General features: G+C 37.4%; 1 protein-coding gene across 5 annotated transcripts in view; it reads left to right on the plus strand.

Annotated features, from left to right (window-relative positions):
* ARMH3 (armadillo like helical domain containing 3) overlaps positions 1-25,175 on the plus strand; it is a 233,335-nt gene that overhangs the window by 124,009 nt on the left and 84,151 nt on the right. For 4 of the 5 annotated variants that reach the window (XR_012133065.1, XM_037001303.2, XM_037001304.2 and 1 more), the window contains exon 23: positions 5,768-5,843. Coding sequence is in view for 4 of the 5 variants with exons in the window: in XM_037001303.2 (XP_036857198.1) it covers positions 5,768-5,843 (76 nt within the window). In the remaining variant the exon portion in view is untranslated. Of the gene's footprint in view, positions 1-5,767; positions 5,844-22,311; positions 22,392-25,175 lie in introns of all 5 variants that reach the window. The other variant, XM_073240515.1, reaches the window with a different exon arrangement.

Raw genomic sequence — 25,175 nt, forward strand, 5'->3', positions numbered from 1 at the left:
TTATATTTTACACAGTATTTTTAGCTGTACTCAGCAGGAGAGAGAGGCTATAGAGGGCTTAGTCTGCCATGTTGGATGTGAAATCTCAGTTCCATTTTTCTTTACAGCTTTATTAAGAAATAATTGACATACATCACTATATAATCTTAAAGCATATAGCATGATGATTTGATTTACATTTATTGTGAAATGATTGCCACAGTATATTCAGCTAATATCTGTCTCACATAGATATAGTTAGAAAAGAAAGAAAAAAAGAAAAAAATTGCCTCCTTATGATGAGAACTCTTAGGATTTACTCTCTTATCTTTCATATGTATCAAACAGTAGTGTGAGCTATAGTCATCATGTTGTACATTACATCTCTAGTGCTTATCTTACAACTGTTAAGTTTGTACCTTTCAACCACCTTCCTTCAAGTTCCCCCTTGCCATCCTCTGCCTCTGGTAGCCACAAGTCTGACCTCTATTTCAATGAGTTTGGTTTGGTTTTGTATTTAGATTCCACATATACTTGAGATCACACAGTATTTATCTTATTTCACTTAGTATAATGCCTTCAAGGTCCATCCATGTTGTTGAATTTGGTAGGATTGCCTCACTTTTTATGGCTGAATAATATTTCATTGTATTTTATTTATTCATTCATTGATGGACACTTCTTTATCCATTACCCATTGATGGACTGGCTGTTTCCATGTCTTGGCTATTGTAAATAATGCTGCTATGAATGTGGAGTTGCAGAAATCCTTTTGAGTTACTATTTTTTTTTCCTTTGGATATATTCCCAGACATGGTATTGCTGAATCAGATAGTAATTCCATTTTTAACTTTATAAAGATTCTCCAAACTGTTCTCCATAGTGGCTCTACCAATTTACAGTTTCACCAAGAATGTGCAAGGATTCCCTTTTTTCCACATCCATGCCAGCATTTGTTATCTCTTGTTTTTCTTTTGATGAAGGCCATTCTAGCAGGTGTGAGGGGATATCTCACATTGTGATATAAAATATAAGATATAAAATCATTGTGATTGTAATATGCATGTCACTAATGACTAATGATATTGGGCATCTTGTCATATATCTGTTGGTCTTTGATATAATTTCTTTGCATGTATGTCTTTGCATTGTCTTTTTGGTGTTGAGCTGTATGAGTTATTTATATATTTTGGATATTAACCTCTTAGTGGATATATCATTTGTAAGTATCTTCTCCCATCCAAGGTAGTTGCCTTTTTGTTTTGTCAGTGGTTTCTTTTGGTGGGCAAAGCTTTTTAGTTTGATTAAGTCCCAGTTGTTCATTTTTATTTTTGTTGTCCTTGTCTAAAGAGACATATCCAAAAAAATACTGCTGAGACCAGTGTTCAAGAGTTTACTGTTTCAGTTTTAAGGTTTCAGGTTTTGCATTTAGGCCTTTAATCCATTTATCTTATTTTTGTATGTAGTGTAAGAAAGTGGTTCAGTTTTGCATGTAGCTGCCCAGTTTTCCAAACACCATTTATTGCAGAAGCTGTCTTTTCCCCATTGTATATTCTTGCTTCCTTTGTCATAGAAAATTGGCTATGTAAGTATGGATTTATTTCTGGGCTCTCTATTCTATTCCATTGATTTGTGTGTCTCCTTTTGTGCTAGTACCATACTGTTTTGATTAGTATAATTTTGTAGTATAGTTTGAAATTTGGGAGTGTGATACCTCTAGCCTCATTCCTCTTAAGATTGCTGTGACTGCTCAGGGTCTTTTGTGGTTCCATGCAAATTTTAGGATTATTTGTTCTCGTTATGTGAAAAAATGCTATTCGTATTTTGTTAGGGATTGCATTTAATCTCTAGACTGCTTTGGGTAATATGGACATTTAATAAATACTAATTCTTCCATTCCATGAGCGTGGTATATTTATTTGTGTTATCTTCATTTTCTTCCATCAGTGTCTTACATTTTCAATGTATATGTCTTTCAATTCTTTGCTTAAATCTATTCCTAGGTATTTTACTCTTTTCAAAATAATTGTAAATGGGATTGTTTCTTAATTTCCCTTTTGGTAGTTCATTATTAGTATACAAAATGCAACAGATTTCTGTATATTAATTTTGTACCCTGCAACTTTACTGAATTCATTATTTTAATAGTTTTTTGGTGGAGTTTTTAGTGTTTTCTATATATAATATTATGTCATCTGCAAATAGTGACAGTTTTGCTTCTTTACCAGTGTGGATGCCTCTTCTGTATTTTTTAGTATGTCACTAATCTCATTAATTCAGTTCATTTTATCCAGTGTACTTTTCATTTCATAAACTTTTTTCTTCTTAGTTCTATTTTTTTTAAATGTCCATTTCTTTCCTCATTGTATTTATATTTTCATTAGTCTTCTGAGCATATGGAGCATATTTATAATTGTTGTTTTAATATCCTTATCTGCTAATTCCGTCATTTCTCTCCATGTCTAGATCTGTTTCTATTGACTGATTTTTCTCCTGCTTATCAATCATTATTTTTCTGCTTCTTTGACTACCTGGTAATTTTTTAATTGGATTTTGTATGTTGTGATTTTAATGTTGTGAGTACTAGGCTTTGTTCTGTTTATTTATATAATAATTGGACTTTTTTCTGGAATGTAGTTATGTGGAATCCATTTCATCCTTTCAAGTGTTGCTTTAAGGGTTGTTAAGGCAGGTTGAGAACAACCTTTAATATAGGCTAATTTGGCCCCATTACTAATGTAGCTCCCATCTGCAGATGCTACCTGATAACCCATGTAGGAGTAAACCTTCTCACTGTCACTGGTGGAAACACAAATTATTTTATTTGAGGAGCTCTCTTTGAGTTCCACAATTTCTTCTCTTTTCCAATGATTCTTTGCCCCCAGCCCTGGGTAGTTTCTTCTTCCATATGTGCAGATCTCTGCTCAGCAAAAAATGTAAGAAGACCCCTCTACAGACCTCTGGAGTTCCCTGTCAAATTCCCTCCTCTGCAGCACTCTGTGCCACAAATTCTAAGTGCATTGGCTTTTCCAAATGCTGATCTTGATGTCTTCAGCTTGGCAAGGCTTTTGGGTTCTATTTAGGTTCCTCCTCCCTGTCCTGCAGGCTGGAAACTTCTCCATGCAGTAAGCTGAGGTAATTGTAGGGCCCGCCTTGTTTGTTTTCCTTCTTCAGGGATCACAGTTCTGTATGCCTGTCATCTAAAGTCTGATAACTGTTGTTTCATGTGTTTTTTCCAGTTTTCTATCATTTAAGGTAGGAAGGTAAATTATGGCATGATACTCCATCATGGCTAAAGGAAGAAGGCTCACTGAGATGTTCTTGATAAGAGGACACATTTAATTCCCTATGGCATTAATTTACTACTATGAAGTCCACTGAATAGGAAGACCTCCACAGGAGCTGCCCGAAACCATAAATGTTACCATATTTTGAACTGTTTTTTTCATTTAAAAACAAAATGTGTGTGTGTATGTGTGTATGTAATTACTAATATTAAAGAAAAAGCAAGATTAAAAAAATTAGAGTTACAATCTCTCCTTTCCAGTACTACCATTGTTCTCATATCTGTGTAATAGCCAGCACATATGCAGTTTTGCATAGTTGTAATCATGTTATCCTTCTATTCTGTGTTTTTAAAAATACATGTATCATAAAATACATTTTCCTATTTTTTTTGGTAGTTTTCCTAAGTCTTTTTTGCATATGTGGGTTTAGTTTATGTAGCCATTCTTTCCATCAAAATTATGGTTGTTCCAGTTTTTGCTATTAGTTAAGTGTCTTTTTTTAGTGGCTGGTTGGTATGTTACTTTTGTGTACCGTAATTTACTACATAAATGATTATCTAAGCTTGAGGCTTTTAGTGAATTTTGAAATAATTTTGTGTTTAAATTTGGTAGAGAAGAATGTAAAAGCCTATGGTGTTTCCAAAGGAAATGCAGTGATTAGGTCATCTGGGTACCTACTCACTAAGGAACAGAGCTGACAGGATGTTACAGAGAAATAATCCATGGACAAGGTTAAATACCTCTCTGAGGAAAGGAGGAGAAAATTCAGCTCAATTCCATAAATGTTTAGGCTCCCACCTTCTGAGAATTTATGATCTAGTGGAGGATCTAGTGAAAAATGCATTTAAATAGTTCTCACAATTGAGTTGAAAAAGATATGTCTGACTTGTTGAAACAGTTTTGTTCATTATGTGAATAAATTTCCACATACATTGGGTGAAACCTGAGTTCAGACGGTAGAGCTCTAACTTGGAACTATTCCAAGTACCCCTGTGCTAAAGCTCATAAATTAGAAAAGCAATGTTTTATTAATGCTTCCATCTTCTCTTTCATAAAATTGCATGGATATGTAAAAATGAGATATTGCTAGAACAGATGCAGAGCAGCCAGATGAGTTTTCTTTCCCTATTACATAGGCCCTCCCTCTGCAGAGCTGCTGTTTCTACTCATCTTGCTAGAGGCATACTGGTGAGGAGTAGTTAGTGACCATACTCAAATAAAAAGTGCAAATTAGTTACACATTTCCTAATTAGGCTCTACTTTACTTCCTTTTGGAAAGTCTCAGGTATATTCATTTGTTTGATGTTTGAGAGATAGTCTGTTTAAATTAAAAATAGCTAATACTTAGATAGCATTTCCTATGTGATAGGCACTGCTCTATGACTTAATATATATTAATTTATTTAGTTTTCATAATAATCTTTTTATGTAAGTATTGCTATTATTCCCTGGTAAGTGGCAGGGGCTGGACTGACAGTTGACTTTGGAATTCTTACTCATAACCACTCACTATGTAAGTACATGTTCTAGAGTCATTCCCTCCAGATTCAAATTCTAGCACCATTACTTACAACTGTGTGAATGACCTTGATCAGTGACTTGTCTCTAAATCTCAGCTTCTGCTGTATTGCATATAACCTAACTTTGTCCAGTTCCTGGCACATAGTAAATGCTCTGTATTTACCTCTTATTTGTTATTTGTTCATTAAAAACATGTATTTGGAGTGCCCAACATGTGTTTGCTCTTTCAAGGAGCATTTGTACTGCTTTGTCTCTTTTCTAAAATGGTACTATAATGTGTTGTGCTGAAACTCATAGCTGAAAGAAGATGTTCTATATTTCCATTGTCTTTTCTCCTGTGGGTAAGTTTTGGAAAAGAGGTAGAATTTAGTTAGAGAAGGGAAGAATATTCCTGTTAGTTCATGTTGCAGGTAACAGTTAAATCAGAGGAGCTAAAATAAGTTACTCCTTTATTGAAACATGACTATTCTCTAACTGGCAAGGTTATTTGTCCTGTCGACCCAGCTTAGACCTTTAGGAGAAAGAGATATATGGAGCAAGAAGGGACATTTACCCAGCCGGTCAAAGCCACTAAATCAGCATGAAATTAGCCCCAGCCATAAGAGAAGTGATAAATGTGGCAGCCAGGTTACCCTCACATCACCATTCCAGTGTAGTTTTAAATAAATGCAAAAACTAAGCAAGGAAACATTAGCAGGGAATAGAGGGAGGAGAACCCAAGGCAGAGGAGTAGTAGATATTTTGATAGAAACAGCAAGAAAAAGAGGAAATGGATAGGAAAAGAGGAAAAAAAATTCTGGTGTAAGTAGTTGAGAATAAGCCCTTACATTTTTCTCTAGGATGAGGATGTTTTAAACAGAAGTTTGGCACAGGCTCTGTTTGGTTATTCTCATAGTGCTATTCTGAAGATGTGTCTTCATTCGTCGTATTTGTATTTTATACTGGAGTCTGACAGAACTTTGCTCTTTCTTTCTTTGTAGTCCTGAGACTCTCTACCAATGCAGGCCAGTGGAAAGAAGCAGCTAGCAAGGTGACTCATGCATTGGTTAATATCAGGTAAGCAATGAGAATTTCTCTTTCAGAATTCCTTGGCTTATCCTGAGGTTTATTGTACCTTTCTAAGTGGAGTGTGTTGAATATGACTATTTTAAGCCCTTATGTCTGTAGGAGTAGAAGAAATTGTACGTGATCAAGAAAAGCAGGAGTGCATGAGACTTTCATTTTGTCATATTGAAGTAGCTCATGGTGCTGTTCTGTTAATTTTCTTATCAAGAGATGTTTGCAAGCCCTTTTCAGGCATCTTTGTTGCCAAAGTGTTTTCCATATAGGCCATCTGAAAGCTTTTCTTTGAAAAATTTTCTGCTTTTCTCTATGAGCTCAGTGAATGACTTGTGGAGATCTGAACTTTGATGTTTTGCTTTACATGGCTATTTCTATTTGTAGTAAACAGAGGCAAATGGTGCTCATGGGGCTAAGTCATTTTAGGTTCCTTATGAGACAGCAAGGCAATTACAGAGTGCTGTTATGTATTGGATAAAATTGAGTCAGACATGGAGTTGATTTAGGCCCTTTAGGAAATATCACACACTCAGAAGAGTGAGCTATTTATAAATGGAGAAAATGTTCTTTCAGTATTATGAAGCCTAAAGCTGACTTTTCTTACATTCCTTACTACCTTTGTGCCTATCATTTTCAACTTCTCAACAGTTATTATATTGTTCTTGCAAACAATTGAAAAATTAACATTGAGTAGAAGAGGCAAACCCAGCAGATGGGGAAACTTGATTTAGCTACAGATAGAAGCTTTGCCAGGCATTCCCAGTAATAGTAACACACATTTACAACTTCGTATAGATTGTAATGTGTGACAGAGTTGGGATTCAGTGTTTGTTTCTGTATCTTTTCTTTTTTTAAAAAAATATTTAAGGTAAAATGTTCTGTTCCTCCAGTGATTCACTATATTGTTTGGCACGTCTGGGAGCAAAAGAAAAGTGTGAAATGTGTGTAATTGGAGGGCTGGGATGAGGGAACATGGGGATGAGATGTGCTAACAAGATTGCATTGAAGGTTGATCTGCCTTACCTGACCCCAGAGACATTTTGCAGCAAATATAATTTTATCTTACAAATAAATGCTGTCTGTACCTATCAAATAAACCAGATACTGTAGTATAAGGTCTTATGATAAATGTGATTTTTCTGTAAGAATCAAAATTACAAATTGCCTTCTCCCAAATATCCCTTTGTGACCCCAAGGGTAGTATCACACATGTGGGTGTTTGAAAGAAGCACCAGATTCTGGGCTAGAGTCTGAAGTGCATATGGGTGTAATTTATGTTGTGTTTATTTATTCATGTAATTACATAGACTTTCTAGGCAGCTCCTTTTCATCTGGGGCCTGTTTCCTTGATCATGTTCCTTTGTGCTTTCTTTATCTTCTACTTTGTTATCTTTCCTTTCAGTGACTTCTGGCTTAGTTTCTGTCATTATTCCCAAGGGCCATCAAACAGCTGATTTAAGTTCCTGGCCTGTCCTTTTTCTGAACAGCTCAGAAAGTACTGAACTGATTTGAGTAGATGCCTGATAACCATGACCTCTTCCTTCTCTTTGCAAGTCTCTGTCAGGCCTATACCTTCATTTTTATTCCTCAGACTTCTTTGATGAACTGCTGCAGAGAATAATTACATCATCTTCACTGTTGCTAATGAATTAGACAAGGAGTATATGTCAAAAGTATCAAAGATCCAGTCAGTTTTCTTAAGAGTTTATTGAACAGATGTGTTTGAATGTCACTTATCACACTAAAGCCAGATTGAGAAAATATTGGTGATGCTAAGCCTGCAAAAATTTTACTTTTTTTTTTCCTTTCAGACATTTATTTTCACTTAGTAAGTACTAAACTTTGTGCTATTTTTTCATATACTGTCTTTGTCAATCATCAAATTCTACAAAGTAGTATATTTTAAACTTTAAGAAAGTATACTTATTACCAATGAAGAAACTGAGTCTTAAAGATATTGTGAATTGTAGAAAGTCTCATAATTGTTGCATGGCAAAGTAGAGAATTAATCAGAGGTCTTCTAACTCCCAAGTCCAAGGCTCACTCTTCTATACCATAATGCTTCCTTCTCTAGAGCTGCATCAAAAGCTACCTTAGAGGTAAACAGAAAACTCAGAATGATATATTGAAAGAAGCATGGAAATTTGAGTTAGGGAAACTAGATTTTTTGTTTTTGTCTCTACCACTTAAGGTGTGACCTTGAGCAAATCATTTAGTTTCTCTGGACCTCTTTCCACTATCTATAAAATAGAGGTAATGATGATATTAACTGTTCAACAGGGAAGTGGTTGTGAAATTTTTATAATGTAATATATGTGAAAGCACTTAGTAAACTATAAAATATTTGTCATTTCACTTAGCATAATGTCTTTAAAATTCATCTCTGTGGTAACATGTGTCGATGTCCTTCCATTTTAGGCTTCTATTGTATGTATATGCCAGTACTGTTTATCCATTTATCCATTGTTGAAACCCCAAATGGGTTGCTTCCACCTTTTGGTTATTGTGTTTTAGGATATTTGTACCTGATATATGTACCAAGTAAACATGTTCAGTCCCTGCTTTTCCTTTTTTTGAGACCCAGAAATGGAATTGGTGGATCGTATGGTAATTTTGTGTTTAATTTTTGAGGAATTATCATACCGTTTTTCAGGTTTAGTATTTTAGCCTTCCTTAGAATTTTTCCCAAGTATGTCTTCATTTGTCCTGTCTATGAAGGGTAACATGTTACCCTTAACCTTAAAAGAGACTTCTCTTCTCTTTGTAGGTAGACTTTGAATGAGGGTGGTCCAGGAAGTTTCCTTAAGAGTTAGTATTCTCTTAGCTGAGGGCAAAAAGGTGGTCTCCCAAAGAGATCTGCATCCCACTGAAGCAGCGGGAGTGAATGCTGCCTTATGCGTCTTTGCTTTTCTAAGGGCTTTGTTGTACTCCATGACACTATTGTTCATTTTGAGAGGTTTAGAAAACAAGAGACTGTGTCAGAAAATTGAACCTCTGGTTCTCTCTGGGATATTTAACTATTGACCACCGAGTTGATTATCAAGGTATATAAAGGCTTACCAGTAAAATTGTAATGGTATGCAACGTTTACTTCTATTGTTTATAAAGGTTATTTTGTGTGATCTCACACCTAGAAAGGATTTCTAAGGCAGAGTGAACAAATTTAGCCACCTCTCCTGTAAAGAGTTGGGTTGCATGTGCAATTTTCAGACTCCTAACAGCTGGGAGGGCCTCTGAGACTGGTTTGCCCATTGATGATGACTACGAATTATTTTTTTGGCATCTTCGGAATGCAGTGCATCTAATGGCAACCCTAACATAGTATCTCAGCAGCCGGTGAAAGGCATTGGGAAGCCTGCAGACCTTTCTGTTCATTGGAGTTTAGATGGTGACAGTGAAAATTCAAAGTACTTAACATGCTTGGAGACCTAAATTTGCTCAAGTGTCAATCTGCTTTTCACTTGTCTTTCTTGGCTTAGTCATCCTAGTTCTTTAATTGTCAAAGTTGTTTGTGTTTGGAGTTTTTCTCTCTCTTCCTGTTGATCCTTCAGAGAGATTCTTAAAATGCAGCTGCTTAGAAACTGCTATTTTTATTGAAACACCTGATGTCATTAACATATAGGGCCCTATGTTTGTTCTTCCCCATAGGAGGTCCATTGTTTTACCACAAGAAAAATACAGTATTATTGTTCCACCTTTAAAATTCTACTTATATGATTGTTACTTCAGCTGCCTTCTCAGATAGATCTGCTGGCCCACAAAGGAAAAATACTCTGAGGGGCCATTTGCAGGGCTGGAAGCAAAACATTTGGGAAGTCTTGCTTTGAGATTTCTATGCTAAAATTTCCTGCCACCATTTACCAGGCATGTCCTTAGCAATGAGGTCCTGTACAGGAAGATGTCTGCTGACTATTAACCTAATTAGTCAAAAGAGTAAAATATTAGTCAAATGTCAGACTAAAAAATCTGACCTTAGTATAACCAAACAACTTTCCAGGTAAGTAATAGATCCCTTCAAGTTAACATTTTAATACTTTTCACTTAATGAGCATTTTATTAGCACCAAGTTCACAGTCCTGTTACCTAGTTGCTCACGGAAATAGTGACTGAATCACTGCAAAGAGATTTTTCTTCTGATCTGTAATTTTCTTTCTCAGCAGCCACTTTATTTTTTTGAGATAACTGCAGCTCTATGATTAATATATATTTTCCCTTTATTTGGAATGCATTAAACTAAAGCTTAGTTTTTCTTTGAGAATGGCTTTTTAGGTATTATAATAGTTAGTGACAAGACTTGGTTTTGGAATGAGAATTTAGTGCATTTCTTTGTAAGTCTCTTAATTGTTCACCTAGTGAGTTTGCCTATTGTCCTCCTGTTTGCTCTGTGGTCTTTTCGTTCTAATGCAGAGGTGGTTACCACTCCTTCCTGCTTATGTAACTGTTTTCCTTTGCCCTAAAAGACACCACTTCTCTACCCGCTTCTCCACCCCACCTCCCAAAATGAAGGAAAGCTTTAAATGCACTCTGCTGGGAAGGCTAAGGAACAAGAATAGCTCTAAACAGCCTTTAGATAAAGGAGTTCATTGAGCATAACACCCTTTGGAGTAGGCGGTGTATAGAATTCTGAATATACAGAAAAAAAGTCCTTGGGCTGTAATCAAGGAACTTGCTGTTGATGGCCATAGAGTTAGGCTTGGGAAGGGAATGTGAGGTCTCAGCCAGGCAAAGTCCCCCCAGATTCCTTTGCCCATGACATGGCTACAAAATTTGTCTCCAGGTACAGTTCTTCCATCAGAACAGATACTGATGAATTGGGAGAAGTTTGACAGCAGGCACTTCAGCTGATGGATGCAACTTAGTCTAGTGAAAAGTAAATAAGGATTTAAGCGATTAATGTAGGAGCAGAGGCATTGGGTTGTTTCTTGAGTATCAAGCATTACATGAACTTAATCTTCCAGTCCAGATGTCCTCTAAAGTGGCAGGCTGTCTTAGATTATCTCTTGAGCTAGGATTTATCAATAATGACCTTTCTTCTGTTGATCAGACCCTGCTGATCTCCCATTACAGAGAATGCACAGCATTATGCAGATTAAAACAGAGCACCAAAATGAGATGCTATAATATTATTTCCCCAATGACTAGAAGCATTACATATTATTCTAATAGTTGCTGTTCTCTAATCTCTTAAGACTAGCTAAAATGAAAAACCAAACACTGAATGTAGTTAATCATCTGTTTTGCCCTAACTTGGTTTATGCTGCAAAGTGAGGTTTTGCACTAGGTCGTAGTGAGGCCTGGTGAACTGCAGTGCAGGAAAGAAATCTTGGTTTAGGAGATTCAGATATTTGTAATGAAATATTAAGATTTTTAGTTGGGGCTGCTATGATTTTAGGGAATGTGACTTTAGTATATAAACCCCATTTTACCACAGCCCCAAATGCGTTGGGGTCTTTTTCTACTTTACTTTTTTAAAAAAATGTGGCAAAATACATAACATAAGATTTACCATTTTAACCATTTTTAATATTCTGTGGCATTAAGTACATTCACATTGTGCAATCATATCACCAGCCATCTCTAGAACGTTTTCATCTTCCTCTACTGAAACTCTGTACTCATTAAGCACTAATGCCTCTTTTGCTTCTCCCCACAGCCACTGGCAATCACCATTTTTTCTATGTCTATGAATTTGACTACTCTAGGAACTTCACATAAGAGGAATTATACAATAATTGTCCTTTTGTGACTGGCTTACTTTACTTAGCATTATGTCCTCAAGTTTCTTTCATGTAGCCTGTGTCAAAATTTCCTTCCTTTTTTAGAAACTGACTAATACTCCTTTGAGTGTATATACCGCATTTTGTTTATCCATTTATCTACTGATAGATACTCATATTGCTTCCACCTTTTGGCTGTTGTGAATACTGCTATAAACATGGGTATACAAATATTTGAGAACCAGCTTTCACTTATTTTGGGTGTATACCCAGATGTGGAATTGCTAGATAATATGGTAATTCTGTTTTTAATTATTTGAGGAGTCATGATACCCTTTTCCACAGCAGCTGTACCATTTTATTCTGATTAATGATTCACAAGGATTCCAATTTCTCCATATCCAAACACTTGCTTTTTTTTCTTCTTTTTTCTTTTTTTTTGATAATAGCCATCCTAATGAGTGTGAAGTGGTATCTTACTGCAATTTTGACTGCATTTCCCTCAAGACTGAGTGTCTTTTCATGTGCTTTTTGGCCATTTGCCTATATTTGGAGAAATGTCTGTTTAGGTTCTTTGATCATTTTTAAACTGGGTTGTTTGGTTTGTTGTCCTTGAGTTTTAGGAATTCTTTATATATTCTGAGTATCAGTCTCTTATCAGATACATGGTTTGCAAATAGTTTCTTGGGTTACCTTTCACTCTGTTGATAGTGTCTTTTGATGCACAAAAGTTTTTAATTTTGATCAAGTTCAATTTATCTGTTGTTTTCTTTTGTTGCCTGTGCTATCAGTGTCACATCCAAGGCATCATTGACAATCCAAGTCATGAAGCTTCCCTCTGTGTATCCTCCCAAGAGTTTTATAGTTGTGGCGCTTATATTTAGATATTTGAACAATTTTTTTTTGGATGTGGATGTCCAGTTTTCTTAGCAGCCACTTTGTTTTCTTTTTTTTTTTGTATCATTAATCTACAATTACATGAGGAACATTATGTTTACTAGGCTCCCCTCTTCACCAAGACCCCCCCACATACCCCTTCACAGTCACTGTCCATCTGCGTAATAAGATGCTGTAAAATCATTACTTGTCTTCTCTGTGTTACACAGCCCTCCCCATGCCCCCCACATACTATACATGCTAATCGTAATGCCCCCTTTCTTTTTCCCCACCCTTATCTCTCCCTTCCCACCCATTGTCCCCAGTCCCTTTCCCTTTGGTAACTATTGGTCCATTCTTGGGTTCTGTGATTCTGCTGCTGTTTTGTTCCTTCAGTTTTCTTTTGTTCTTATACTCAACATATGAGTGAAATCATTTGGTACTTGTCTTTCTCCACCTGGCTTATTTGACTGAGCATAATACCCTCTAGCTCCATCCATGTTGTTGCAAATGGTAGGATCTGTTTTTTTCTTATGGCTGAGTAATATTCCATTATGTATATGTACCACATCTTCTTTATCCATTCATCTACTGATGGACATTTAGGTTGCTTCCATTTCTTGGCTTTTGTAAATAGTGCAGTGGTAAACATAGGGGTGCATCTGTCTTTTTCAAACTGGAGTGCTGCATTCTTAGGGTAAATTCCTAGAAGTGGAATTCCTGGGTCAAATGGTATTTCTATTTTGAGCATTCTGAGGAACCTCCATACTGCTTTCCACAATGGTTGAACTAATTTACATTCCCATCAGCACTGTAGGAGGGTGCCCCTTTCTCCACAACCTCGCCAACATTTGTTGTTGTTTGTGTTTTCAATGATAGCGATCCTTACTGGTGTGAGGTGATATCTCATTGTGGTTTTAATTTGCATTTCTCTGATGACAAGCGATGTGGAGCATCTTTTCATGTGTCTGTTGGCCATCTGAATTTCTTCTTTAGAGACTGTCTATTCAGCTCTTCTGCCCATATTTTAATTGGATTATTTGCTTTTTGTTTGTTGAAGTGTGTGAGCTCTTTATATATTTCGAATGTGAACCCTTTATCGAATCTGTCATTTATGAATATATTCTCCCATACTGTAGGATACCTTTTTGTTCTATTGATGGTGTCCTTTGCTGTACAGAAGCTTTTCAGCTTGATATAGTCACACTTGTTCATTTTTGCTTTTGTTTCCCTTGCCCGGGGAGATAATGTTCATAAAGAAGTCGCTCATGTTTATGTCCAAGAGATTTTTGCCTATGTTTTTTTCTAAGAGTTTTATGGTTTCATGGCTTACATTCAGGTCTTTGATCCATTTTGAATTTACTTTTGTGTATGGGGTTAGACAGTGATCCAGTTTCATTCTCTTACGTAGCTGTCCAGTTTTGCCAGCACCATCTGTTGAAGAGACTGTCATTTCCCCATTGTATGTCCATGGCTCCTTTATCGTATATTAATTGGCCATATATGTTTGGGTTAATGTTTGGAGTTTCTATTCTGTTCCACTAGTCTGTGGCTCTGTTCTTGTGCCAGTACCAAACTGTCTTGATCACTGTGGCTTTGTAGTAGAGCTTGAAGTTGGGGAGCGAGATCCCTCCCACTTTATTCTTCCTTCTCAGGATTGCTTTGGCTATTTGGGGTCTTTGGTGTTTCCATATGAATTTTTGAACTATTTGTTCTAGGTCGTTGAAGAATGTTGTTGGTAATTTGATAGGGATTGCATCGAATCTGTATATTGCTTTGGGCAGGATGGCCATTTTGACGATATTAATTCTTCCTAGCCAAGAGCATGGGATGAGTTTCCATTTGTTAGTGTCATCTTTAATTTCTCTTAAGAGTGTCTTACAGTTTTCCAGGTATAGGTCTTTCACTTCCTTGGTTAGGTTTATTCCTAGGTATTTTATTCTTTTTGATGCTATTGTGAATGGAATTGTTTTCCTGATTTCTATTAGTTCATTGTTAGTATATAGGAAAGCCACAGATTTCTGTGTATTAATTTTGTATCCTGCAACTTTGCTGAGTTCCTATATTAGTTCTAGTAGCTTTGGAGTGGAGTCTTTAGGGTTTTTTATGTACAATATCATGTCATCTGCAAATAGTGACAGTTTGACTTCTTTATTACCAATCTGGATTCCTTGTATTTATTTGTTTTGTCTAATTGCTGTGGCTCGGACCTCCAGTACTATGTTAAGTAACAGTGGGGAGAGTGGGCATCCCTGTCTTGTTCCCGATCTCAGAGGAAAAGCTTTCAGCCTCTCGCTGTTCAGTATGATGTTGGCTGTGGGTTTATCATATATGGCCTTTATTATGTTGAGGTACTTGCCCTCTATGCCCATTTTGTTGAGAGTTATTATCATGAATGGATGTTGAATTTTGTCGAATGCTTTTTCAGCATCTATGGAGATGATCATGTGGTTTTTGTCCTTCTTTTTGTTGATGTGGTGGATGGTGTTGATGGATTTTTGAATGTTGTACCATCCTTGCATCCCTGGGATGAATCCCACTTGGTCATGGTTATGATCCTTTGGATGTGTTTTTTAATTCGGTTTGCTAATATTTGTTGAGTATTTTTGCAACTATGTTCATCAGGGATATCGGTCTGTAATTTTCTTTTTTGGTGGGGTCTTTGTCTGGTTTTGGTATGAGGGTGATGCTGGCTTCATAGAATGAGTCTGGAAGTATTCCCTCATCTTCTATTTTTTGGAAAACTTTAAGGAGAATGGGTATTATGTCTTCTCTGTATGTCTGATAAAATTCTGAGGTAAATCCATCTGGCCCGGGGGTTTTGTTCTTGGGTAGTTTTTTGATTGCCGCTTCAATTTCATTACTGGTAATTGGTCTATTCAGATTTTCTGTTTCTTTCTTGTTCAGCCTTGGAAGGTTATATTTTTCTAGGAAGTTGTCCATTTCTCCTAGGTTTTCCTGCTTGTTAGCATATAGGTTTTCATAGTAGTCTCTAATAATTCTTTGTATTTCTGTGGGGTCCGTCGTGATTTTTCCTTTCTCAATTTTGATTGTGTTGATATGTGTTGACTCTCTTTTTCTCTTAATAAGTCTGGCTAGAGGATTATCTATTTTGTTTATTTTCTTGAAGAACCAACTCTTGGTTTAATTGATTTTTTTCTATTGTTTTATTATTCTCAATTTTATTTATTTCTCCTCTGATCTTTATTATATCCCTCCATCTGCTGACCTTAGGCTTCATATGATCTTCTTTTTCCAATTTTGATAATTGTGACATTAGACTATTTATTTGAGACTGTTCTTCCTTCTTTAAATATGCCTGGATTGCTACATACTTTCCTCTTAAGACTGCTTTTGCTGCGTCCCACAGAAGTTGGGGCTTTGTGTTCTTGTTGTCATTTGTTTCCATATATTGCTGGATCTCCATTTTAATTTGGTCATTGATCCATTAATTATTTAGGAGGATGGTGATATGTTTGTGAGCCTTTTTGCTTTCTTTGTTCAATTTATTTCTAGTTTTATACTTTTGTGGTCTGAAAAGTTGGTTGGTAGAATTTCAGTCTTTTGGAATTTACTGAGGCTCTTTTTGTGGCCTAGTATGTGGTCTATTATGGAGAATGTTCCATGTCTACTTGATAAGAATGTGTATCCTGTTGCTTTTGGATGTAGAGTTCTATAGATGTCTATTAGGTCCATCTGTTCTAGTGTGTTGTTCAGTGCCTCTGTGTCCTTACTTATTTTTTGTCTGGTGGATCTGTCTTTTGGAGTGAGTAGTGTATTAAAGTCTCCCAAAATGAATGCATTGCATTCTGTTTCCTCCTTTAATTCTGTTAGTATTTGTTTCATATATATTGGTGCTCCTGTATTGGGTGCATATATGTATATAATGGTTATATCCTCTTGTTGGACTGAGCTCTTCATCATTATGTAGTGTCCTTCTTTATCTCTTATTACCTTCTTTGTTTTGAAGTCTATTTTTTCTGATACTAGTACTGCCACACCTGCTTTTTTCTCCCTGTTGTTTCTATGAAATATCTTTTTCCATCCCTTGACTTTTTTTTTTTTTTCTGCGTTGTCCCCTCTGAGGTACGATCTATCCCTGGACTTTTAATCTGTGCATGTCTTTGGGTTTGAGGTGAGTCTCTTGTAAGCAGCATATAGCTGGGTCTTACTCTTTTATCCATTGTATTACTCTGTGTCTTTTGATTGGTGCATTCAGTCCATTTACATTTAGGGTGATTATTGAAAGATATGTACTTATTGCCATTGCAGGCTTTAGATTAGTGGTTACCGAAGGTTCAAGGCTAGCTTCTTTACTATCTTACTGTCTAACTTAACTTGCTTATTGAGCTATTATAAACACAGTCAGATGATTATTTCTCTCCCTTTTTATTCCTCCTCCTCCATTCTTCATATGTTGGGTGTTTTTTTCTGTGCTCTTTTTAGGAGATGCTCCCATCTAGAGCAGTCCCTCTAAAATACCCTGTTGGGGTGGTTTGTGCGAGGCAAATTCCCTCAACTTTTGCTTCTCTGGGAATTGTTTAATTCCTCCTTCATATTTAAATGATAATCGTGCTGGATATAGTATCCTTGGTTCAAGGCCCTTCTGTTTCATTGCATTAAGTATATCATGCCATTCTCTTCTGGCCTGTAAGGTTTCTGTTGAGAAGTCTGATGATAGCCTGATGGGTTTTCCTTTGTAGGTGACCTTTTTTCTCTCTCTGGCTGCCTTTCGTACTCTGTCCTTGTCTTTGATCTTTGCCATTTTAATTATTATGTGTCTTGGTGTTGTCCTCTTTGGGTCCCTTCTGTTGGGATTTCTGTGTGCTTCTGTAGTCTGAGCCACTATTTCCTCCCCCAGTTTGGGGAAGTTCTCAGCAATTATTTCTTCAAAGACACTTTCTATCCCTTTTTCTCTCTCTTCTTCTTCTGGTACCCTTATAATGTGGATATTGTTCCTTTTGGATTGGTCACACAGTTCTCTTAATATTGTTTCATTCCTGGAGATCCTTTTATCTCTCTCTACGTCAGCTTCTATGCATTCCTGTTCTCTGGTTTCTATTCCATTAATGGCCTCTTGCATCTTATCCATTCTGCTTATAAATCCTTCCAGAGATTGTTTCACTTCTGTAATCTCCCTCCGGATGTCATCCCTCAACTCTTGTATATTTCTCTGCAGCTCCATCAGCATGGTTATGACCTTTATTTTGAATTCTTTTTTAGGAAGACTGATTAGGTCTATCTCCTTGTCAGGGGTTGTGATTTTGGTCTGTATCAAATTCTTCTGCCTTTTCATGGCGATAAAGATAGTTTGCTGAGCTGGCGCAACTGATGGCTGGGAGAACGTCCCTTCTTGTCGGTTTGTGGCCTTCCTCTCCTGGGAGAACAGCGACCTCTAGTGACCTGTGCTGGGAAGCTACACGCAGACGGGGCTTCTGATTCTTGTCCAGCTGCTGAGGAGTTTAGCTCCGTGGTTGCTGTGGGCATGGCCTGCCTTGGGCGGCTGCTCCGATATGGCAGAGCCGTGTGAAAGGGGAAACGGCTGGGAGGCTGTTTATCTCCATGAGGGGCCTCCTAGCTGCGCTGCTGCCCAGGGGGTTAGGGTGCCCAGAGTTCCCCAGGACTCTCAGCTGCTGGGCTACATGTCCCAGGACGCTTCCATCCAGCTGTGGGGTCCCTGTCCCTTTAAGACTTTCAAAAAGCACTCGCTTTCTTTGTCCCAGGGGCACCGGCTGCAGGGACCTGCTCACAGGTCTTACTGTCCTATTTCCTTAGTTTCCAGCACCCCATGGATGCACTGTGTCTGTGCTCTGGTGTGGATAGCTAGGGCTGGCTATTTAGCAGTCCTGGGCTCCTGCTCCCTCCCTGCTCTGACTCCTGTCCTCCTGCCGGGAGGTGGGTTGAGGGGTGCTTGGGTCCTGCCAGGCCGCGGCTTATATCTTAATCCCTTTGCGAGGCACTGGGTTTTTGCAGGTGTGGATGTAGTCTGGCTGTTGTCCTGTGTCTTCTGGTCTCTCTTTTAGGAAGAGTTGTATTTGTTGTATTTTCAAAAATATATGTGGTTTTGGAAGGAGATTTCTGCTGCTCTACTCACGCCACCATCTTGGCTCTGCCCTCCCACTTTGTTTTCTTAATTTGAATCAGGCTGAATTTGGAACTTAACTGATAAGGTACAGAGATAGAGAATTCACCTTTTTTCAGTATCTCTCCATTTCTTTTTGTTTTTTAGGTTTGCTCATTCTTCTGCTTGTTTAAGAGATAGTATATCATAGTGGTTAAGAGCAGAGACTTTAGTGTAAAGTTGTCTGAGTTTGAGTCTACCACTTCCCCTGGACAAAGCATTTAACCACTCTTTGCTTGAGTTCCTCATCTGTAAAGTAAGGATAGTAATGGAACCTGTTTCATTGTTGAGATAATTAAATGACAACATATGTAAAGCTTGGTATATAGGGCTACATCAATGTTCATGATTATTATCTTTTACAAAAATTCTTGTTCTGAATGTGTAAATCCAGGGGTCTTGCCAGCCTTGTTTCTGATGATCTACATGGGACTTCATTGTAGACAAGCAAATCCCTTCCATATTCAAGTTTGTTCAATTCCTTTGGCCCTATTCATATGGACTTAGAAGGGAGGGACTAGAGATACAAAATTGTTATTTACAAGCTGCCATAAGGGGCAGCACTGGATTTTAGCATGTCACCTTGCATCTTGGTATCACTGATGGGTAAATAGTTTGTATGGTGAAAGTTTGTTTTCCATTACTTCTAGCCCTTTCAAGGAGATGTTTGACCATGAAATGTTAGCTTTATTATTTTTTAGGTTAGCAGTCTGCCTTCTTGCCATCCTTGTGGTAAAAGAGAATGTGCCCAAAATAAGTGTGCATGTAACTGAAAGGATACTAACATATGTGTTCTTCTCTCTCATTGGTTGGATTATAGATGGTTTACATTTCTTCTTCCCTCCCTCCCTCCCTCTCTCCCTCCCTTCCTTCCTTCCTTCCCTCCCTCCCTCCCTCCCTCCCTCCCTCCCTTCCTTCCTTCCTTCCTTCCTTCCTTCCTTCCTTCCTTCCTTCCTTCCTTCCTTCCTTCCTTCCTTCCTTCCTTTTCTTTTTTTAAACAGCTTAATTTTTTAGAGCATTTTTAGGATCACAGCAAAGTTGAGAGGAAGGTACAGTTTCTTTCTTATAATTTATTGAAAATATTTAGCTGTGGATTTTTTTTGTAGATGCCCTTTATTAGGCTGAGAAAGTTCCCTCCTAGTTTGCTGAGCATTTCTTTTTCATCATGAAAGGGTGTTGGATTTTGTCAAATGCTTTTTCTGCATGTATTGAGATGATCATGTGGTTTCTCTTTCTTATTCTATTTATATTATATTATATTACTTGATTTCTACATGTTAAACCAACCTTGCATTCCATGGAAACACTACTTGGTTTTGATGTTTAATTATTTTTATATGTTGCTGGATTCAGATTGCTAGTATTTTCTGAAGATTTTTGTGTCCATATTTATAAGAGATAGTGCTTTGTAGTTTTCTTGTGATATCTTTGTCTGGTTTTGATATCAGGGTAATGTTGGCCTAATAGCATGAGTTAGGAAGTGGCCCCTTCTCTTCTTATTGGGAAGACTTTATGAAGGATTGGGTATTAATTCATCTTTAAATCTTTGATATAATTCATCAGGGAAGCCATCAGGACCTGGGTGTTTTTGCATAGGTACTTTTTGAAAATTCAGCTTCATTACTTGTTAAAAGTCTGTTCAGATTGTCTGTCTCTTCTTGAGTTAGTTTTGGTGACTTGTGTCTTGGGAATTTGTCCATCTCAGTTGTCTAATTTATTGGCATACAGTTATTCATAGTGTTACTTTATAATACTTTTTACAAGGTCAATAGTAATGTTCTCTCTTTCATTTCTGATTCTAGTAATTTGAGTTTCCTCTCCTTTTTTTCTTGTCTAGCTAAAGGTTTGTCTATTTTATTGATCTCAAAGAACCAGCTTTTGGTTTCATTAATTTTTGCTTTTGCTTATCTGTTCTCATTTTATTAATTTACATTCTCATCTTTATTATTTCCTTCCCTCTGCTTGCTTTAGGCTTAGTTTGCTCTTCATAAAACAAACCTCAATAAATTTAAAATGATAGAAGTAATACAAGGTATATTCTCTGACCATAATAGAAAGAAATTGGAAATCAACAATAGAAAGAAATGTGGTCAGAGAACATGCTTTGTATTATTTCTACAATTTTAAATTTATTGAGGTTTGTTTTATGGCCTGTCATACGATCTATCCTGAAGAATGTTCCATATGTACTTGAGGAAAATATATATTCTGCTGTTGAGTGTATTGTACTATAGATGTCTCCTATACAATTATAGTGTTGTTCAAGTCTCCTGTTTCCTTGTTGATCTTCTGCCTAGTTGTTCTATCCATTATTAAAGAATGGTTATTGAAGTCTCCAATTTTTATTGAATTGTCTCTGCCTTCATTTCTGTAATGACATATCTTGTTTTCATTCTTTTACTTTCAACCTGTTTGTATCTTTGAACCTAAAATGTGTCTCTGGTAGTTGGCATATAGTTGGATCTTGTTTACTTTATCTAGTGGACAGTCTTTGCCTTTGATTGGATTGTTTATTCATTCATGTTTAATATTATTGATGAAATTGGACTTATGCCTGCCATTTCACTTCTGGTTTTCTATGTATCTCATGTGTTTTTTGTTCCTCTACTTCCTTTATTGCTTTCTTTTGAATGTTTTCTAACGTAGCACTTTGATTTCTTTGCCAATTTTTTTCAGTATTCTTATTTAGTTCTTTCTTTTATGGTTGCTCTAGGGCACCATATACATCTTAAATTATCAGAATCAGAAGCTGTTCAAATTTATACTAAATTCCAGTGAGATATGGAAATGTTACTCTTACATAGTTCTAAATAACATACACACACAACACACTAAAGTAAATTTATTTGCCAAAAAACACACTAAAAAGGAGAATTTCATATATTTCTAGAGAATGTGAGAATGCATTAAACCCAAGACCCTAATTTTGTCCACTTTATCATATCTGGAGCTAGGACTAGGTGATATTGGGGGAAAAGTCTGTATTTCGAGTTTAGATATATACATTTCCCTTGTGAAAGATTTTCTCACATGTAGGTGTTAAAACACAGCATTCTAGTTCCTGCTGTGTTCTTTGGTGAGCTGATAGTCCATAGCTTTCTTTTCTTATACTCAAAATGTGAGTAATCAGAGCTCTTTGGCTTTTGATGCCTGCATTTTGAGCTTTATAATAAAGAAAGAGTACAGGCACCAAAGTAGCAGGACTAATTGGTGAGTAATTGTTTTGGAGGCATATAATTTTGAGAGAAAGACACAGTACTTTGATGTGGAATGAATGAAGAGTTGTTAGGTGTGTTCTTTTATGTCTGGAGTCAGCGTCAGTGTGTGGAAATGTTCTTGTCCTGTGTTCTATCTTTTGCATCTCATTTTCTTCTAGCAAGGTAGGCTGTTATTACAGGCTCAGATAAGAGATTATTTCTAGAGTATGATGTCTAGGAGAAAAGCAGACATCCTTGAGCCCAGTACTCTGTCCTGAATCAAACTATTGGACTGTGACATCGAAGACTCTCCTTAGTGGATTCCAAGTGCATGCTCTGAGAGTGTCAGTTGAGGCCTCTGAGGTATGGAGCCTGATCTTTGTAAAGGCTGGGGTTTTACAGCAATGTAAACAGCCAACTTGAGGAACCTTGTACTTGAGCATTGGGAGAGATCTTATGTGTATCTAATGACCATACTTTGTTATTTTGGCAACTAGACAATCTTTTGCTTGTTAATTACATTGACATTTTTCTTTCTTAATGAATCTTGCCAGGTACTTCCTTGAGCTTACTGGAGGTGGCTTGGAGAGACTGAGCCAGTGATTATGGAGTAACTGTTTCTTGGTGACTAGAGGTAATTAAGGGCCCTGAGATAGGCTGAAAGGACTTTATTTTGAACAAAGAGTTGTACATAAAATCGCTGAGAACACTAGAGGAGAAATGTTTGGCTGTTGCTTTCACACTATTCTAGCCCTTGGTCCCAGGTGTGTGAATGAACGACCCCCACATGGCAGAGGATCACATTTTCTCTTCTCTCCTTAGGTCTACAATCTTACAACATTCTTTGCTTCTCTAGTTGTGTATTTACACAGCAAAGGCCTTTGGTTTGCACTTAACACATTAGTAATTAATTGGATCTCCTATCTATAATTGTATGGTGTGGTAAATTAACTTCAGGTTTTAAACTTAACACTAACTTTTGTATGGGCATCTAAGATGAGCCATCTGATGAATGCCCTTTATTCTGCTACTATTCTAACCAGCAGGACCTGCCATATGCTATTTCCAGTTTCTTTAGGTAAGCAACAAAAACTTGGGAGTGAGAGATAGAGAGAAGAAGAATGAAAGAGAGAAAGTGTGGTGTGTTTGCATGAGGTAGATTTGGGATCCTTTCTTTAGAAGACTATAGTTTTAGGAACATTTCTTTTTCTGTGTCTGTCACTGTTTCCTTATCTTTACAACTGTTTCTACATGCTAGGAGTTGAGAACTAGGACAGTCAAGGTGACCTACAATTGCTGCTCTGTCTTAATGGTCGGAAAGAAAGGTGTTTCTGATTGACTCATTGTATAATGGCATCATGGGGGTGGGAAGGGGTGGAGTCTGTAGTAGTCCAAATCCTGTCATTCCTGGCTTTTGCTCTTTACCAGGCAGCAGTCCCCATCCTCCTGCTCCTTGAGATGGCCTGGTTTTGCTGGCACAACTATCCCTGGTCTATTAGGGATGTTCTACTCCCTAATTATTATTGATCCGAAGTTAAGAAACAAGTTATCTTTTCACCTGAGGAAAGTTTGGCTTTTTTTGGTTCAAAAAATAGTCTTGCTAGGAAATATTTAATTCACAAAATGCTCAATTGTAACTTATATAAAACAGCAACAGCTGTGTTCAGTAGGCATAGTTTAGGACACTAATTCCTTTCGCTTTTCCAACTGTCTTGCCAGTGGCTTTCAGCCCTGGGCAAGTTCAGTCTTTAGTCAGTGAGACTGAAAAATGGCAATGGAATGTTTTTGGGGTGAAAGAGTTTATACCCAACTTTATTCCCACAGTAGGTCCAACGCTAGAATTCTATCTGCCTCAGAGCAAGTCCGCATGCAGCAAGCCGGTCTCTGCCTCTGGGCCCCGCTGTCTCTGTAGCTGTCTCAATCTCTGTCCTCAGCACTGCCACCGCTCCAGCCTCTGCTTTCCTGCAGCCATGCAGCCCAGAGCACTGGGTGGAGCTCTTTATATAGAGTCAATAATAACGTATGACCAACACGTGTACAGTGAGCAAGCCAACCAAGGTCAGGTGAGAATCTTGACCATAGAAGCTTTCATTTTCTCTATGGCACCCCCTATCGAGGGTTCTTAAAAAAATAGTCCTTTAAAACTGTAGGCGGTTCCTCATCTTATCCCTTACTTTTCCCTTTCCATTTATCTTTCCCCAAAGTCAGGCTGGAACTCTGGTCATATAACTTAGGTATTCTAATCATGGTGATCAGTAGACTGTTATTCTGCCAATGGGATGAAGAAGACTTTGCTCTTGGGTAGCAGCGTATTCTCCTGTCAGCAAACTGGCATCTCTTCAGCAGATGACACTTTAGCTTTCTTTGGATTATTGTGAACAAAAGAGTAAGTTCTTGGTTATATAGGAGCTTGATTACTCTAAATTCTCAGGTTTATAATGAGAATGTCTCAGGTACCATGTCTCCTCTTTCTTCACTGGACTTTGATCTTACAGATTAGCAGTGCTCAGATCATAGAACCTTAAAAGCTGAAAGAACCTAAGAGGCCATCCACCCTAGTCTCCTCCCCAAAGCATAAACTTCATTTTTTTGGGTAATACCCAGCCTCTGCTTGAAGACTTAGTGACATGGTAATTAATATTTTAGGCTATAGACTATTTAATTAAAAATTTTTTTTATTTTGGTATCATTAATATATAATTACATGAGCAACATTGTAGTTACTAGATTCCCCCCATTGTCAAGTCCCTACCACAGTCACTGTCCATCAACATAGTAAGATGCTATAAAATCACTACTTGTCTTCTCTGTGCTATTCTGCCTTCCCTGGGCCACCCCCACTACATTATGTGTGCTAATCGTAATGCCCCTTATTCCCCTTCTCCCCACCTTCCCAACCCCCACATTCCCCAGTCCCTTTCCCTTTGGCAACTGTTAGTCCATTCTTGGGTTTTGTGAGTCTGCTGCTGCTTTGTTCTTTCAGTTTTTGCTTTGGTCTTATGCTCCACAGATGAGTGAAATCATTTGGTACTTGTCATTTTCCACCTGACTTATTTCATTGAGCATAATACCCTCTAGCTCCATCCATGTTGTAGCAAATGATAAGATTTGTTTTCTTCTTATGGCTGAATAATACTCCATTGTTTATATGTACCACCTCTTCTTTATCTATTCATCTACTGATGGACACTTAGGTTGCTTCCATATCTTGGCTATTGTAAGTAGTGCTGCGCTAAACATAGTGGTGCATCTGTCTTTTTCAAACTGGGCTACTGCATTCTTAGGGTAAGTTCCTAGGAGTGGAATTCCTGGGTCAAATGGTATTTCTATTTTGAGTTTTTTGAGGACCTTCCATACTGCTTCCCACAATGGTTGAACTAGTTTATATTCCCACCAGCTGTGTAGGAGGGTTCCCCTT

The sequence above is a fragment of the Manis javanica genome, chromosome 7 (assembly GCF_040802235.1).
Source record: "Manis javanica isolate MJ-LG chromosome 7, MJ_LKY, whole genome shotgun sequence".
Lineage (NCBI taxonomy): Eukaryota > Metazoa > Chordata > Mammalia > Pholidota > Manidae > Manis > Manis javanica.